Below are 18,234 nucleotides of genomic sequence, written 5' to 3'. Positions count from 1 at the left end.
ATTGAAAATCTTTAATTATTGCCTTAAAGGTGTCAAAATGATGAATAGATTGCATCTGGGTTTTTCTTTTTTCTTTCTTTTTAATTTTCTAAAAAGTTGTAACTTTTTCTTCTTTTCTTCATTTTCGTATATATATCTTCGGGCTTCGCTTGTATCTAACGTTATAAGTTCTAAGTTTGAGGTAATCCTTCTGTGGTTAAGTTATATTGTCGCGACTGCAAGTAGTCTGCCCTATTCAGTCGACGTGGTCGCTTGGTTGGTAAAATTCAATTGGGCGACATGTTTTAGATTTACGCCGGCCGTAGATTTGCAAAGGCAATCCTGTGGCGTTGACTGCATTGCTTAGTTGCGTCTTTATTCGCAATCACCTCAGTAATTCTATGCTCTTCTAGTCCCGTCAATTGCACAAAGCATTATCGGGTTTGGTATTAGTGTGCGCCCTATTACTTACTGCCGAGTTTTTCCTCGCTTTGATCGCGGCATTTACGGGAAGTTTTAGTTTTAACATTTTGCTTTCGTTTCGAATTCGTTATGAATCGTTATAGGATCGCTTAGTAGAGATTAGTGCGTAGCTTGCAAACGTTCTTCTGGTCACTTTTTTTTTCTTCATGCCACATGAGGGTTTAAATTCACATATATGCACCTTTTTCTTGGCTTCTTTTCACTTTTTGCTCGTTGAGTTGACATTTCCGAAACATAATTAAGCGATCGTTTTATTCTCATTTTTGATTTTATATTCCTAAAGTATTTCCTTTGAGATACGACACAGATTTTCAAATATTTAGCCAAATTTTATAATCGAATATCCAGCGTTCTGTCATAGTAAAGCCAAAAATTATTGCCGACTTGCGTCAAATATCAATGCCCAAAACATCTCTATCTATATATCATGTAGGACGGCGGTTTTATAGTTTTTAGCTTATCTGAATTTTCTCTTATATATTTTTGGGTTAAGAGAATTTATTAAATACCGGAAGTTAGTGGGTTGTATATGCTTTAGATGGTTGATAGTGGGGTTAATGTGACCACGATTTTTTGACCTCACGGCAAAAAGATCAACCAACAATCCTATTAATGCGCACTTCATGTAAAGTACATAGAAGCATCGAGTCGAGTTATGTTTTTTCATTTACAAAATTTTATCCATGTGCGCTACAAGCGCAGGTGAAGAGCTTTCGTGACTCATTCTAATAATTACTCTAAGGGCTTAACTTGAACGTGAGAAAATTTCTGTTCTTATTGCGTCTTCATGTTTTTGCCACTCTCGATGTACATGTCCAAAGAAGTAAAGATTTCATTTCAATACATATGGACGCGTAATCTCCATGACATGTACTTATCTAATTTTCATATTAAGCCCTAGTAAGTATACAAAGAGACAGACACACACACATATGTAGAGCAAGAGCTAACGGTGGAGTCTTTCTTTTCTTTTGCTCATCACAGTTTTTAAAAAAGGCATTTTTCTTATCCTATGGACATCTTTTACCTTTCTTTAAAATTCTTATTTCCTTAAGTGGGATCTGAAAGGGAAAGGATGTGACAATAACAGCTGAAGAAGATATGGAAGATAAGTACAATTTTTAGTATATATTACCGTGTGCGCATTATGGTTGTGAAAGGGAACGGGTGTGATCCGATCAACTAAAGCAAATATCAAAGAAAACAAACTTTTAGTATATATTATCGTAAATAAGATCGAATCATAAATCGGTAGAAAACTAAGCGATCTTTCTGTATATTTGCCAAAACTGGAGAGGACCTTGTAGCCTAGTGACTTTATCACTGTTTTATTCAATTGGTAAACCCTAGCTTTAAACTCTTTTAAGTAACTCCAAATGCTCTGTTAGCTTAATTGGCATTATTGGAAATTCAAGATTTTTGTCAACAATGGAGGCGTGGCAAATGAGAAAACGTAAATATCTTAAGTTCGCCATGGGATGATTGTTTAATATCAATGAACGTCTACAAAGACTTTCGTTAATTGTGATCCTTCAAAAGAATGACAGGAAGCAGTTCTAACAGATTTTGCAATTCTTCAGCATGTTTCTTGGAAAGTTGCAAGTTTTTGTAGGCGGTTCATGCCCATTTTCATTAAATGGCCTTGATGAAATGGCCTCCAAGTTCTAAATTGATACCTGAAAGTAAGAAAGGATTGCAAGTTTTAGTATCGTATAGCTTAAGGGGGCGTGGTCTATTTATGACAACACCCTCGTTACAAGAACATGATATGCCGCTTTTAGCTTAGAAACCAATATATGGAAATCAACTTATTTTGGTTTTCACGAGCGCCCTCCTCCAATGGACTGGATTGGGAAAAGTCACAGCCAAAGAGTTTCACGGCTGTATGATATATCTGAGGCATATATCTAGATGTTACAATTAGTCTAACATATGCTTGTAAGAACTTCGTTCGCTATAATGACTAAAAAAATGTTTTTTTTCTTCTTTACATAGAATTCGTTTACGGACACTTGCTACTGCATGCGGCTAATAACGCATTCCCAATTTCTAGGATGAATTGTCTTAAAGTACATTATTTGTAAATCATAAGTTATTCGGTATTTTTTTTTTTTTTGTTAATTTCTTTTCAATTTTTTAAGTACATCCTCTAATAATCATTTCTTTTTTCCAAAGTTTCGTTTATTCGGGGATCTTTGAAAATTTGTTTTCCAACTTGTATTCTGTTTGACTATATATGTAATATGCGGAATCAACACATGCATGCCGTTTTTAGTTCAATCTACGTTCGTTTATTCTCTGATGCCGCATTCTTTCATTCCATTTTAATAACATTAATTAAGGTGTTGCCTTCGTTGGTGTTCTTCACGCCTTTCCATACAAATTACCCAGGAATGTTTCGTGTTTTCTTCTCTTACAATCCGAAACAAAGAACAAACGTTAAAAAAAGGGCATAACTTTTAGCTCTTAAGTTGAAGAGGAAAGTGGCGGACAAAGGGGGGTATGCCCAGCTAAAAGCTAAATAAAGGAAAGTATGGGTATGCATGGCTATAATATGCAATTTGGTCAAACTGATTCTGAAGGTACTAAGCAAAAAACACACACATGCACCATCAAGTCATCGAAAACATTGAAACGACGGAATTCAATATAATGCTTGGCAAAAAAAAAAAAAAAAAAAAGACGAAGATCTCAGACAAAAAGTTGAATATTTGCTATAAGGAAGATCTTCAAAAATATACCAACACCGGCGAGTTTAAGACAAACCATTAACACACATTTTGAACTAAGAGGTTTTGCGAGTTTTTTAATGTACAAACCATAGATGTATTTATATGTGCATATATGTATGCACATGCATATGTATATGCATATGTATAGATATCAAAATAAATGTAAAAGAGTGGAAGACAAGTCACAAGCGGGTGTTGCAGAGTTCAAATTAAGCCATTAAATCGACCACTACCTTATATGTGCACCTTGGCACGGCATTGTTGATGATCGTAAATTTTTGGGCATAAAATTTTAAGACGCACATATACTCACGCACATTTACTTAAATTGTAAAAACTCATCTTTAACATTTTTATCTTTTTTTGTGTTTTCGTTTTTTTTTTTTTTTTTTTTTGTTTGTTTTTTTTTTTTTTTTTTTTTTAAATTTAAAAAAATAAATTTTTTTATTTTTTATTATTTTTCGAGAGGCGCCATTTTTAGCGCAAAAATGACAAAAAAAAAAACAAAAAAAACAAAACAAAAGTAAAACAAAGCAAAGAAAAAAAAAAAACAGCAAAAACATAATTTAATGAAATTGCTAATAAAATTATACATTTATCACCAATTAAATGAATATTTTATGCACTTTCTTAATGCTTCCTTTAAACGTTTACGTTTGCGTTCACATTCACATTCATTCAATAAGCGAGTCGCACCGTACACAATACACACAGTGTGGCATTGTTGCGGCGCTATGCCAAATTAACTTAAAAATGTTATCAATTTTCAAAATCAAGGTTGATTAAGGTTTGGGTCAGTGGCTTCTTCATCAGCTTATCCCTCCAAGCAATAAAATAAAAAAGAAAAAAATAAAAAAAAAAAATAAAAAAAAAAAATATAATAAAAACACTAAAATACAAAAACAACTGGCAAGTTATCACCAGGATAGTAGTGAAGCAGCAGGCACCATATTGAAATGATTTGTGTTTAGATTGATGACTAATAAGTTGTGATGCAATTAATTGAAAACTGTAACTGATACCGATCTTTCAATGGTCTCAGCTACAAGCAAATCTCATTAAGCCACCAAAGATAACAAATTTGTTGGGAGAGAAGAATTTCAACATTCTCCAGTTTCACAACAATTCTCAACAACAAAATCAAAACGCAAGACCGGGCAATGTACATTTTTTTGAAGTGGGGATATTAACCAAATATATGTTTGTATATGAAATTGTGAAGAAAAAGGTTAAAGAAAAAAGAAAGGAAATTTTGTGACAAAATGAAATCAAGACGATAAAGTAATGAGATGATTTCTAACTGGACGGGAATTAAAGGGTATTATAATGTCATTATAATCGGTTTATATATAAAGAAGTTACTGAATTTCAAGAAATCTTAAGAATCGAATAAACAAATTGTATGTCAAATTTTAAAAACATTTGCTTAAATTAAGTAAAAATATATTTAAAATACCTATATAAAAGTAATCTCATCTCACGATCGATCAATCGTTTGGTTATGTTGTAAAATGTTGCACTCTTAGCTTGCTTTATAGTTGCTTTATCTCTTTTAAGATGATCTAAATATAAAACTTTTTAAAATAACATTTTCGAGCTTGACATGTGCTCGTCGTCTTAAAATATTTTGAGTGATAGATTTAAAGTTAATTCAACTGAAAGATCGCAGTCGATCTTGCAGTCGTATTCTAGCTAAGAGTTTTCCGTAATCGCCGAAAAATCTTCATGCATTTCTCCTTCAAACACCACGATTACACTTTTAAAGGCCGCGATATTCACGTCGGTAAATTAAGCATATATTTAGGAAATATTTGATAGTTGTACGACTTGTACGATAAATGAGAGAAAGATCTAAGAATAAGTGAAAATTACCATTGTAGATTCGTAGTGACCAAATTTCCAATAGCCTTCACCTTATTTAGGCTTCTATTAACTGTAGGCTAGTTGCACGAGCCAATCGATTATATATCCTGACCTTTTGAAAATATTTCTCCTATATTTCAAAATAATGATTATATGTATTTATTGTCTTTTACTATTGAAATCTCTACCGCATTTGAGAGATTTGAGATTTGAATCCGCGATCTTTTGCTTACTAGAGTTTGCTCATGCGGTGGCTACGTTATTGCGAATATATGCTAATACTAGTAAAATTTAAAAAATTCGTTCCTTTTTTATGAGTTCATTTGAATCGAATCGAATTTTCTTTTTAACTTGTGCTATATAACCCTGCAGCCAACTCACGCATTAGTATCGTATATCAATTTCATTTTATTGGCATATTCTACGAGGATCTCTTTGACCCAAAGACGGATTTACACATTCCTATACAGTCTTAAATTTCTTAGTTCGCGTTTTACTACAGTTTCGTTTTTATATTGAGGGCGACGGATTATTCTTGTGTCTTTCTGACGGACCTTTCTTAAATTAATAGCAGCCACAAGCGAACGCCACAAAAAACGGTAACAAGTAAGGTCCTTTCGAAATCAGCTCTCTTCAACTCCTACTTTCAATTAATGGTACACTGATTAGCGTTGCCAATCAACAAGAAAACTTTATATTTGAAATGCAAATACCGTTACTTCGAATAAGTTATTCTATTGCCTTGCATGTTAATTCTTAAGCTAGCTTGCCACTCTTAAAATGAAAAACGAAAGGGAGTTTATGACTTTGGCCTTTACATACTTTGTCCGAAAATATTGTTTGCATATCTGCAAAATTCGGGTCTAAATAAGTTGGTACTAGCAATTAACTCGTTCCCTACCAGAGTTCCCTAGAGAAAACGTCAATTGCAATCTAAGATTTTTTTCGTGATTATATGACATCGACAGCTGTAAACTTGTCAATCGGCACATCGTATCGGCAATTGAGAGCAATAGACCGGTCAATACGCAACACGTTTAAATATTCTTTAGTAAACTGTCCAAAAACATTTGTCACATATATATGACATCGGACTGTGGCAAAAATCGGCTGTGTTATATGCATTTGATGGTGCGTAGTTAATAAGTAAGTGGCGCAATAATTATTTTGCCTCATCTAGAGCGTAAGCAAAACAACCATTTTGAGTTCTTTGGCGGTTGTGTTCGAATTTTTCCCTAATATGTAGAATTGAACCGCAATTACACATGTGAAATTTCAAATATATTTGTAACGTGGAGCAGTAGTCAATATGGTTGGACCAACTGAACTCACAATTAGGTTAAGTGCCCATAGTTTAAATTCCCAGGTAAAATAAGTAAATGCCATCTGCCCACAATCGTTTTAACAATCATTACTAAATTTCTTATTAAATATATTTTAAAAGATGATAAAATTTCATAAACAATGTTTAAATTTAAAGTAATATTCACATTTCGAAGACCACACGCACTTGTTTATCTTCTCATGTCATTTTCACTAGTAGAGTTTACGAGATCATTAATAAAATGATATTAATTTCAAGTTAATGTTTACGATAGAAATTATATATGATAATATTTTATTGCGTATCAGAAAACCAGTTGTATTGGAGCTTAAAACAATGAATGAATTAATTAACAGCGCTTTGTTAACATATGCCTACGAAGTAGGGAGTAAGCAAGCATTTTATATAAAGTCTGAGAAACAATTTTCAACTAATTAATTAATTAAAATCGATTTTAAACAGGTGTTTACCCTAAGAAAATACCTAATAAATGAATTTGATGACAAAGTTAAAAAACTTGTTAATGATTTGTTAAATAGTTAAGTAGGTTTATTCCCCTCCGTTCTGCAGCGATGAATGAACAGAAAAATTTCATTATTGCAGCATTAACAGAGTTTACAGTCGACACATATATCGAAAGCATTCCACGCACAGTTCTACATGCATTAGTGTCTTCTAGGGCCGACATATTATTTGTAATCACTTTTCGTTTGCCTCTTTTGAGGTTATGTTATATTGTCTCTTCGTGAGGCCATGTCGCATCAAGTTCGTACTTAATTATGTAATATTTTACACTTGGGAAGCAATTTACGTAAATTATTTCATTTTATCTTTTCTCTGCTTTGCTGTTTTTAATATGTAATCATCGGCGCAGGCGCTCATTATTCTTAGCGTCACGAATACGAAAAGTACAAAGAGTGAATAAAATATTTTGATGAACAGTCTTTCCGTTTTCCACGGCCCCTTCGCTTGTAACGCAGGCAGCGAAAACGTCGATCTTTATATCCTCAGAGTCACAAAGGAATGGAATGAAACGGTCTGCGAGCGTAAAATGGTGCAAAAGTCGTTGAAACACAATCATTACTGCGCTTATGTACGAGACCTTTTCATGCTTTAACCAAAAAAAAAAAAAGGAAGCAAGAAAGGCTTCACATTTTGTCACAAGTCACGTTTCCTCATTTTTGGCAAGTTCGCTTATTGTCTAGCCATGCACTCCGACGTGCTGAAAGCGGCTCAAACAGATATTAATCGACTTAGAGCGGGACAAGCGAAAAAGCAGTACAACTGTTCATTTATCTCCATAGAAATTGAGTCCTTGCTCTGTAGACTACGCCAAATCCCGTATGGCCATTTCAAGACTTTGATGCGGTTTAAGAGAATAGCGCTATCAGCCGCAAAACGAAGAGAAGTGTTTCGGGAAACGCTCTTAATCCATATGATCAAAGGGTTACGTGGGTAATGCACCACTTCTGGCCGAAGCGTTGAAAGCTTTTTGTCTCTTTCGGATCATAGTCGTGTAACGTCGTATCTTTCGTTTCATTTAATAAAAATCCCATGCGATTAATATGACTGAATTATATTGCATGATATAGAGAGAAATGAATATAAAATTTGTCTTCAGAGAAAGTATTATAAAATTGTTGATTATCTGGTGCAATTTTGTTGATATTTAATAATAGACATATATACTTTTTTTTAAGGATTTTTAAACTTCCATTGCAAACGCATTTCGCTATGCATTATTGTTGTAGACAAATGCAATATTTTACAAAAAAAAAAAAAAAGTTATTAATTACCAGCCAGGTTTGCAGTTATATTTCTCTTACGATTGAAATTCGCTCGTACGGGCCTTTAGCAAAAGTATTGATTTGCTGAAAAATGTTCAAATTTTTTCATACTTTTTATTACTGTACAGTACACATTTATTCGCTATAAATATTCTTTCTAAATTATAAAATAAAAAAAAAAGAGAAAAATTTATTACATATGCTATAATATCACGTTAATACATTTTAAATAATACTATCAAAGTTAAATCTAGAAAAACTAGAAATATACATAAAATACTAAAAATAATAATAAAATAAAATTTCTGGTTAATAAATAATTTTTTCTTTTTTTTTTTTCGAAAATTATCACGCGTAATGGAAAGCTTCTTTTTTTTACAAGAAATTTTTAAAATTTTACAAAAGTATTGTTTACATACTATAAACAAGTATTGATTTCACGTTTTTCAAGGCATTTCTCACATGTTACCTCACAGCACCATTTAAATACACATTTACAATTAACCCATTCGGAGACAATGCGATGCTTGTAGCCCCGATTGCAGCATAATTGCTCGCAACTATCTGATTTTAATGACGTAGCATTGCACTCTCGTTCCTGTGTTCCCACAGAACCGGTACGCATATTCGGCTCACAAAAATCAGGCGAATCATCCGAATAGACTAAATCATACTTTGTGGGTTGTTTCAACGTTTCAATTTCGGGCATATAACTATTACCGTCGTTACGTAATATAACTTTCGAGGCACGATCGAATTTATCGCGTAGACGGGCAGCCACTTCTCGAAAAGGTGGCATTTTCAACCAACATGTTTTCACAGTGCATGATCCAGATAATCCGTGGCATTTGCATTCCAATCGCATCGAGTCACGTATAGTCTGTAAGGAAGAAGTAACAAAAAAAAATTTGTAGAAAGTTTCAGTACTTTTTTTAGCCGCTAAATATAGGGAGCGAACATAGTAGTAATCGTAAAGTGATTTACAGGATTGCATCATATAAGAGAATTATTTAATAAATTAATGTTAGCTTTTCGTTTCCCTGAAAGCACTTTTCCTTTCTGTATTACTCTTCTCGTTCTTCTTATGTTTTTTTTTTTTTATTTTCTTCCTCTCGACCGTTGCTTTCTCTCAACTTTTATTCCCAACTCTCTTCTTTCCCCTCCATGGTGTTTCCTACTGCTATCTATTGTGCTTACTTTTTCCTTTTCTTTTCTTCTCTTCCCTTTTCCCTTTCATCTTATCCTTTCATAACCTATCTTCTCTTATCCTATTCTATACTGCTGTACTTTTCTATTGTATCATATCTTATGCTTTCCTATCCTACGCTATGCTCTCTTATTTTTTCCTGTAGTCTCATTTGTTTTTTCTCTCTTGTCCTTCCTTCCTTGCTGTTTTCTTTTCTTGCCTTTTGCTTCGTCCGCTTTTCTTTCTAGTGCTTTGCACTCCCTTACCCTTTCCTTTGTCCTTTCTCTTGCTCCTCTTTTGCTCTTTCTCTGCCTTTCCAATTTTTTGCATTTAAATTTTGCTTTGCCTTTGCCTTTCCCGTTCGCCTTTGCAGTGTCCTTTGCTCATTCGCTCTCTCCCATGCATTTTAATTTTCCGCTACCTATGCTTTTCCTTTGTCTTTCCCATTTTTTCTCTTTGCTTCTTCCTTTCACTTTCCCTTTACCATTTTTTATTTCCTTTGCCTTATCACATCCACATTCTTTTTTAAAATTCTTTTTCCTTCCCTTCCTTTTCTTCTTCTTTCGTATCCCCAAGTCTTTTCATTGCATTATCCTTTGGCCTTTTCTTGCCCTTTGCCTTTTCCTCTGCCTTATTCTTTCACTTCGTCGTTTTCTTTGCCCTTGCCTTTGTTTTCCTCTTCAATTTTTCCTTCGCTTATGCCTCTACCTCTACCGTTACCTTCTCCTTCCACTTCTATTGGCTTTCTCTTTGCATTTTCTTTTGCATTTCCCTTCATCTCTTCCATGACTTTCTTCTTCGCCTTTTTCTTTACGTTACCTTCGTTCGTTTCCGATCGTCCTTTTTTTACCATTTCTTATGGCTTTTCATTTTCCTCTCCCTTTTCTCTTTTCCTTTCCCAAGCGATTTCTTTGCATTCCACCTTTTTTCCCTTTCTTCTTTCCTGCGACTTTCCCTGCGACTTTCCCTGCCCTTTTTCATTTGCATGGCAGTTTCTCTTCCCTTTTCTTCTTCACTTGGCTCATTTCGTTTGGCTTTTTCTTTGCCTTTTTTCCATCTATTCTTCTCTTATCTCTTTGCATTTTTTACGAAAGTAATTATTTTTTTTGTTGACCTTTCTATTTCAGAATCCCTTTTGATATCATACTGTTAAAATTTATTCTACTTACCAAACGTCCTGCTCGATTATTGTGTAATTTTACCATTGTACGCAAATCACTTCGACGCCTATATCGAGAATCTAAAAATACGCGAGAATGACGAAATCCAAAATTGACATTATCACTGCAACCACCCCATTCCCATTCGCCTTCTGGGAATTTAATGTTCTTTAGAAGTCTCCCCCGGCGATTTTTACCTCTGCCACGTTTTGCAACATTTGTTGTATTAATCTTTTCATAGGCTGCTTGCTGTCGTTCTAAGGCTGCAACCGCCGTAACAGCATTTACCATTTGTGGTTGACCGCCATTTCGTCGCGAATGGCTGCGATCGCAAGAACATTCAATTAAGTTCCCTAAGGTACATGCTTTGGTCACCGCATAAGTAACACCGGCCGAAGTAATAGCGTTTACAAAACCGGTTTCTCGAGTATCTGCAAAAAATATATAAATAAAACAAATTATTATGAAATTTATAATTAAATCATATGTATACACCTATATGTACACGCTTCTTTACGTTGTTACTTTGCTGACATTGCGATGATGTTGTTTTGACTGTAGACACTTGTTACATGTCATTGCTTGACACATGTCACGTACTCATTTCCATATCAATCCTTTAGATACATACAAATGTTTAAATCATCATCATTATTGCAGGTTTGCCAAGCTATCATTTACTTTGTGATTGCGTTCTTTTCTTTTTTTTTTCTTTTTTTTTTATTTACTTTGTATGACACATTGACTTGAATACGGATTGTTTCGACGATTGTGTCTATTGTTTACTTGAGTTTTATTGCAATTTTATCTTTAACTATTTATTGCTTCTATTTTTCCCTCTTTATTTTTTTTTTTAGTGTTAATAGCTCAGTGAATAATTAGCGTCGCTTAAAAATTCATTTCAATGTGGAGTGAATATTTGTCTTACTGTCAGCACTAAAAACGTAATTATTGTTGACACATAATGATATGTTTATTCAAGATCCCATAAAACATTGCTTTTGCTTTCGAAAACTGAAATTCAAGACAATTGTGGGAACATTTTTTCAACTTTAAAAAACGGAAATAATATTCCATCGATCGGGATGCGATGCGTTTAGGAAATTACTTTACATGAAAAAGGTCGAAATTATGATTTTTTTAATGAAAGTAAATTTTTACATTATGAAATAATAATAAATGTTACAAAAAACAATTTCGTCGAAAACCGTTTAACTTGCAGCTGAAAGTAACTTGCAGTTAACAGTTGGCACAGTTTGGCAGAAGTTCTTTCTTACTGAGAAAGGAGGTTTTTGCAAGCCACATCTTGACATCCGTTGCTTTTACCTTGAAGATACTGTCGCTACCATTCACTACTTTTCGTCTCTAATAAATTAATCAAGGAATTTCACTTTTCCACCTCGAAGCTCGCACAATGTTTTCTTCCAGGCCTTTATTGCAGCGTTTTTCGAAAGCGTTGCCCGTTTCAGATTGCTTCGCTGTGAAGTTTGGCAAAAAAAAAAGACCGACAGGTAGCGCAAACGAGATCATATAAAGCTTTAATTAAAACTGAAGATTCGAAAATGTGAAGTTTTTCGCTGCTCGCGGACCCTTTGGGAAGCAGTTATGGAAGCCAAAAAAGTCGAATGTCAATTTTTGAACGTATCGATTATACGAATATGTAACCATTTAGATAACATTATAGTCGGGCAAGGGCGACTCTTAGACATACTACACCACTGTCGCCTAGAACAGTTATTCAGTCGTTTTATTTTTACACATAATTTTCATGGTAAGGCTAAAGTATGCCCGCACGCCAGAGGATTCCTAAAACGTCACGGGACATGATTCACACTTAGTCCATATAATTTACTTCCCAAAAATTTGATTATATTTTATTTCTCGTCATAAGAAACTAAAAATTTGACTTTTTCTTCATGTTTGAGTTTCCTTCTTATGATAACTTGTATGTTGGCGTCTAAAAAATAGATCAACGTGATCCAAATTCCTTACCGTCAATTTTTATGTTAAATTGCTACTATGAACCAATTTTTGTCATAAAATATTAAAAACTAAATGTTTCCCTGAACGGGTTACTTACTATTAATGACAAATTTTATATAGAAAGGCGCCTAAGAAAAGGAGTGGCTCAAATTTGATTTAGTTAATTTTTATGTTAAATAATTATCGTGAATAAATTTTTGTCACAAAAAATTATTTATTACATTACATATGTCTTTTAGGCATAGAAGCGCTTACATTTCATGAGAATTCTTACATGCAGTGGTATCCAAATTGGGTAAGATTGGTTACTATTTTAATTTACTATTATGAACCAATTTTCATCATGAAATATTGAAAATTGGAGTTTTTACCATTTGAAGATTCAATTCTCGTAGGAGCAGTTATATTGAGGGAAGGATTCAAAAAATTTTCCTAACCAAAGCAAGTATTTTATACTAATTTAGAATATCGAAATACTATCACACAGTGAGTTTGGGAGAAAAATTTTGAAAATTTGAAAGCCTTTTCCATACAATTAAAAACGCGAGCAATTCGAACTATTTTCGATGACTTTTGTCCTTCGGTCAAAAAACATGCCAGTGCACCAAACCGCATCGAAATATTTCAAAAATAACGATCTATAAGTTGAACACAAAAATGTATGGATAGGCATTACACGCACATACAAGCTTTGATCGATTCAGAAACATTTTCAGTTCATTGCCATAAGTGGCGTTAGGAATGAATATCCAAAAAAAAATTGGAGATACCCACAAGCGTCGAGCATGTAAGACGAAAATAAAAGTTGGCGAAGAGGTTTAACAAATTGCGAGCTACAAAGTAAACCCACAACGTGCATAAACGTCCAAAACCGATTGCTGTAACACGAACTTGGGTCCCTTTCAAACCTTTCTGGGAATGTGACATACGGCCTTAAATACTAGGTCAACAAGCATATACTAATAAAAATGTGATAGGCTCATTAAAAAGAAAGATCTTGAAGATACTATATTCTACCTTCAAGTTGTCTCTAAGCAATCTCTTATTCTTCTTTTTTTTTTTTTATTAAAAATTATTGAAAGTTAAATTTCTCATGACTTTAATAAAATGTAAGAAGGCAACGTTGCACGAAATCTTAATTAGAACTAAAGAATTCTCGCATTATTATCGGTTTGCACCTTTGCCTTTGCTTTCAGTATTCATGTACGATTGCTTCCTTACATCTTTGTTTTCCTGTTTAGTCTGAACTTAAGTCTTAAATTAATCACTCTAATTTCCAATGACACTGATTCACAAGAAAACGAATCATTGGGACAACTTAACCAGAAAGTTTTAAAACCAATTTAACTAAACAACGCAAGTAATCAAACGATGTTGAACAACTGCAACTACAGCTAACTACTTTACAAATGGATATCAAAAAAAAAAAAAAAAGAAAGAATTTGTATAAAGAGTGGGCCGCTCTTCGCACAACAATATATACATTCAAACGAAGAAAGAACGATGAAATGATACGAAAAAAATAAAAAAAAAAAAAGCAAAAAAAAAGTTGTAGGCATGCATTTTGCTTAAGCTGGTAAGAGCAGTAAACGATGAACGGCAATTGAAATTCGTAATAAATTTCGCATTAGTTAACTAAGTTGGACATTTAAATTGTTACCGATGACACTTGGTATTCGCGGATGGTTACGGTCGACGATGAAACGGTGAAAACGTAATGAGCCTCCAAATACCCGAAAAACGTCGACAGATTGACAAGACGACAACACTATAAAGTCAAGTGGGAAAACGTTCTCAACTGTCACATACTAAGGAATAATAATAATAATAATAATAATAATAATAATACGAAGAAAGGGAAGAAAAGTAAAATAATAAGAAGAAGAAGAAGAATAAAAAGAAGTTTCTGCGAGAGCGACCACAAAATAATCGGCTAATAATATATTGCATTGCAATGCATGCATTGCCTTAAAAACTTAACACGGTTTAATCCATGCTTAAGCATTGTTATTTATGACCAATGATTTGGGTCTGCTTTTGTCATGCAGCAGCAATTATAAGTTGTACTAAAATCGAAGCAAGTACAACGTCTGCTGTTTTACAAAAATCTAAAGCCGCCAGTTGACACATCACATCGCATCGCATCATCAAATAAACCACCTTCATCACAATTCGTAGAGTGTAGTGTGTAGTGTAGTGTGTCGTGTAGTGTAGAGGTCTAGAGTGTATGGAATACATGAGTTGCATTTTGTTCGGGAAGATGATGATCATTATGACGATAGTCGGCGGTAGTCATTTGGCGATTATATTTATTTGTGGGGTATACATGAATACATGTGTTCGCGTTGTCTTTTATGAGTGTATAGGTGTATTGTTTTTCTTTTAGCGGCTTCCTTTTTTTTCATTTTTTTTTTTTTATTTTTTTTTTATTTTTTTTTTTATTTACAATCGTCACCTGTATAAGCGGAGCAGCTTGTTTGGCTGGCCATACATTTTTCACTGGGCTGCCTTTCATTTGCTTTGTAAACTTGGTCATAATTTATTTAAATTGACAGCTTGGATGCTCATTTTAAGCGCTATTCATCAGGTTTCAACATTTTTATTATACATAGTGATGGATGATGTGGTTTTGTTTTGTTAATGACAGTTTGTATTCCGCAAATTGTTGCAATAATTAGCTAAAGTTTGCGCATAACAAAGTATGAGAAATACGGAATGCGTTTTTGCACATGTGTTGTCAAATTCGAAGGCGTAAATTCTGGAATTCGAGGCTATTTTCATCTACACTGCTCTGTCTACGGCGTATATATGATAAATAATGCAGCTCCTATGCTATTGCTTTGATTAAATGCTTCGCAGTATATACTAACTAATACATTTTGGATATTGCTGCTCATTATCTGCTGCATGTACTAATCTGTTACTACTCGTGATTCAGTAAATAGTACATGGTGAGTAGGGTTTCGTGTATAGTATCTTACATCTTATTATAATATCTAGTATCCAGTATTCAATACCTAATACCTTGTATATAGTATGAAGTATTTGGGAGTGCCTTCTGGTGGAGTCGTTATACATCCACTATTTGTTAGAATATGTTAGCAATGTGACAACAACGACGGGACAAATATTCGAGAGGAAGTTGAAACCAACGTATCGTAATTCCAAGCGTTGTACAATGCGCGTGGAGAAAACGTGGAGACAAAAATTTTCTCTTAAACCAAGCTTTGGCTGGGCATGGAACCTGCTGGAATTAACTTTGCAGATTAGATTGCTATGACAGAGCATCAATGGAGATGTTTTTATTTGCCCGCCTTAGGTATCTTTGAGAAATGCGCTTTTCAAATCTCTCTTACACCCCGTAAGCAATCAGCCCGATGGATACGGGAAAGCTCCGGAGTAAAGCCTCGTGAAGGTGACGTTCGAACTCCTAATATCATGCAAGGATGAGGAATGCAGGTCCCAACACGGTTTTGTTCAAATCTCGTGGGGCCACTAGCTGGCAATGCGCTGTCACTACGACCGTTAAAAAAAAATTAAAAAATCTACTACAATCTATGGTTGGGTCTCTTGTACCTACAAGCTAATACTCAATATCTAGCATCAAGTCACTTGCATTTAGCATATAATATCTACTGATTAGCCTCTAACATCTGATATACAATATATAGTTATGCAATAATTAGTCCTTAATATTCAGTACCCAATAGCTGATATCTAGTATACGGTGTCTAACCCGTACCTAGTTTTTATTACCTAGCATTTAGAATCTAGTTGCTAGACTTCTCGCAACTAGTATAAAGCATTTAACATCCAACATATATTGTCCACTATCAAGCAGATATTTTCTATTATATATCATGTCTCGATCAGTATCATATATATATATATATATATATTTGTTTACTTTAGGTGCAGCGATAGAGTTTTGCCATCGTGTGACTATAGGACTGACAATATGGGCGTTGAAGCCGTATCAGTCATTCACACATTCTAGCTTACTTGAGAATAGATGTCTTTGTACTTCACCCTACGTTCAGGAACCCTGCGCCCTTATCGCTGATGTACTTACTTTCCATCCAAACCTGAACTTTAAGGGCTAATATAAATAGAAACGATTTGGCATAGATTGCTTGCTATTAACCATGTTGGCATAAAAAGAATCGGCTCAATATGGCCATTCGCATCTATCAAAAATGCCATCCGAGTATATATGAAATTATATTTCGTAAATTTACTATAACTTGACTACCGTATGCCTTCAATCGAGTCTGGCTTAGTTTAGATTTAAAAACTCATCGTTCTGCAGACATATTATATATGTTACTTCTATCTCTCATTTACATTAAGTACTTACTCTATATCGTCTCTCTCTTACGCCATATTGTCTGTGTTATTTACGTTGGCTGTCTTATCCATATAGTCAGTCTATATTACTCAACCTATCTAAGCTGTCTATTATGTACACCGTTTTACCATTTTATCTGTACTATTATCTATCTATAGCAATATTGCTTTGATCATCTTTATTATATTGTCAAATGTGTTTTAGTCTTCTATTATTGCTTCTGAGCAGTGCTTTGAGAAGTGTGTTTCTAAATTTTTAATGCCATCACTGGCATGTATTTAATTGATTTAATTGTTAATAGGAAAAGTAAGTTTTGAACTTATATGTCGTGAAGACTTTTAACGAGGGATTCAATTACTTAGCATAGTATTGCAAAGCAATTCTATCGAGAAATATTTTTGCAATAGTTATTTCATTTTAGCTGGGAGTTCATTGATGATTGACTCATATTTCCGATTTATTATAGTTTCTTTGTTATTTACATATGTTATGCGATTCATGTGTAATCATAAAACAAATACCTTTCCTTTGCCTAGGTTCACACCCTACAAATTATTACACATACAATTAATTTATGCGGTGTTAATTTTCATCTGCTTGCCTTACTTTACACTCCAGAGATATTTTAGTAAACATTTGCTCAGATTGTGTAAGTGTATGGTACGGTATGGTATGGTATGGTATATACCTGTATATATATATATATATATATATATATATATATATATATATATATTTTAAATCTTTTATGCACGAGTTAAGCTTGTCAACACTTGCTTTACAATGAAATGACAATGTTTTCCTGTACAATACACAAAGCGCCGCCTCATAGACCGCCGCCGAACGGCCAACTGAGATCAAACTAAACGATCTACATCACACACTGCAATGAACAGTCAGACAAGCGCAGATATCTGCATATAAATGCATACAACAAACACAACCTGCAATGCATATAAACAACAAGTGCAAGCTGATGTCTCTTCACTGATCTAAGCTGCCAACAACAGCAACGAAAAAGCAGAAGACAAAAAAAAAGTAAAGAAAATAAAAAAATAAAAAAATATAAATAAATAAAAGAAAAAAATAACATCTAAATATAAATGTTTGTACAAATAAATATGTGCATGTGTAGATCTTTCTTGCATTGCGTTCGTGTGCTTATGTGTGTATGAGGGCTGACTAGCAATGTTGTCAACACTGCATAATAATGAACTTAATTTGTTACATGTTAATGTACAACAATAACAACAGCAGCAGCAACAACAACAACAAAACGACGCAATAAGAACAAACAGTTAATGTTCTGGTTCTTTCTTTCTGCTTTTTGTTGTTGTTGTTTTTTTTTTTTTACTTTTTTGTTTTCTTTTTTTAGTCAGAACAAACACT

At 33.7% G+C, this 18,234-nt stretch overlaps 1 protein-coding gene across 1 annotated transcript in view; it reads right to left on the bottom strand.

The window, feature by feature from the left end:
* Positions 1 to 8,527: 8,527 nt before the first annotated feature.
* The window catches only part of LOC119633312 (protein Wnt-6), a 41,334-nt gene continuing 31,627 nt past the window's right edge, over positions 8,528 to 18,234 (bottom strand). The window contains exons 3-4 of the mRNA XM_038026804.1: positions 10,524 to 10,945; positions 8,528 to 9,048 (exon numbers count right to left, since the gene is read on the bottom strand). Coding sequence (XP_037882732.1) covers positions 8,587 to 9,048; positions 10,524 to 10,945 — 884 coding nt within the window. The 3' untranslated portion in view covers positions 8,528 to 8,586. The remainder of the gene's footprint in view (positions 9,049 to 10,523; positions 10,946 to 18,234) is intronic.

The sequence above is a fragment of the Glossina fuscipes genome, unplaced genomic scaffold (genome assembly GCF_014805625.2).
Source record: "Glossina fuscipes isolate IAEA_lab_2018 unplaced genomic scaffold, Yale_Gfus_2 2, whole genome shotgun sequence".
Classification (NCBI taxonomy): Eukaryota; Metazoa; Arthropoda; class Insecta; order Diptera; family Glossinidae; genus Glossina; species Glossina fuscipes.
The sequence above is the reverse complement of the archived record's forward strand: the minus strand, read 5'-3'. Positions and strand labels throughout refer to the sequence as shown.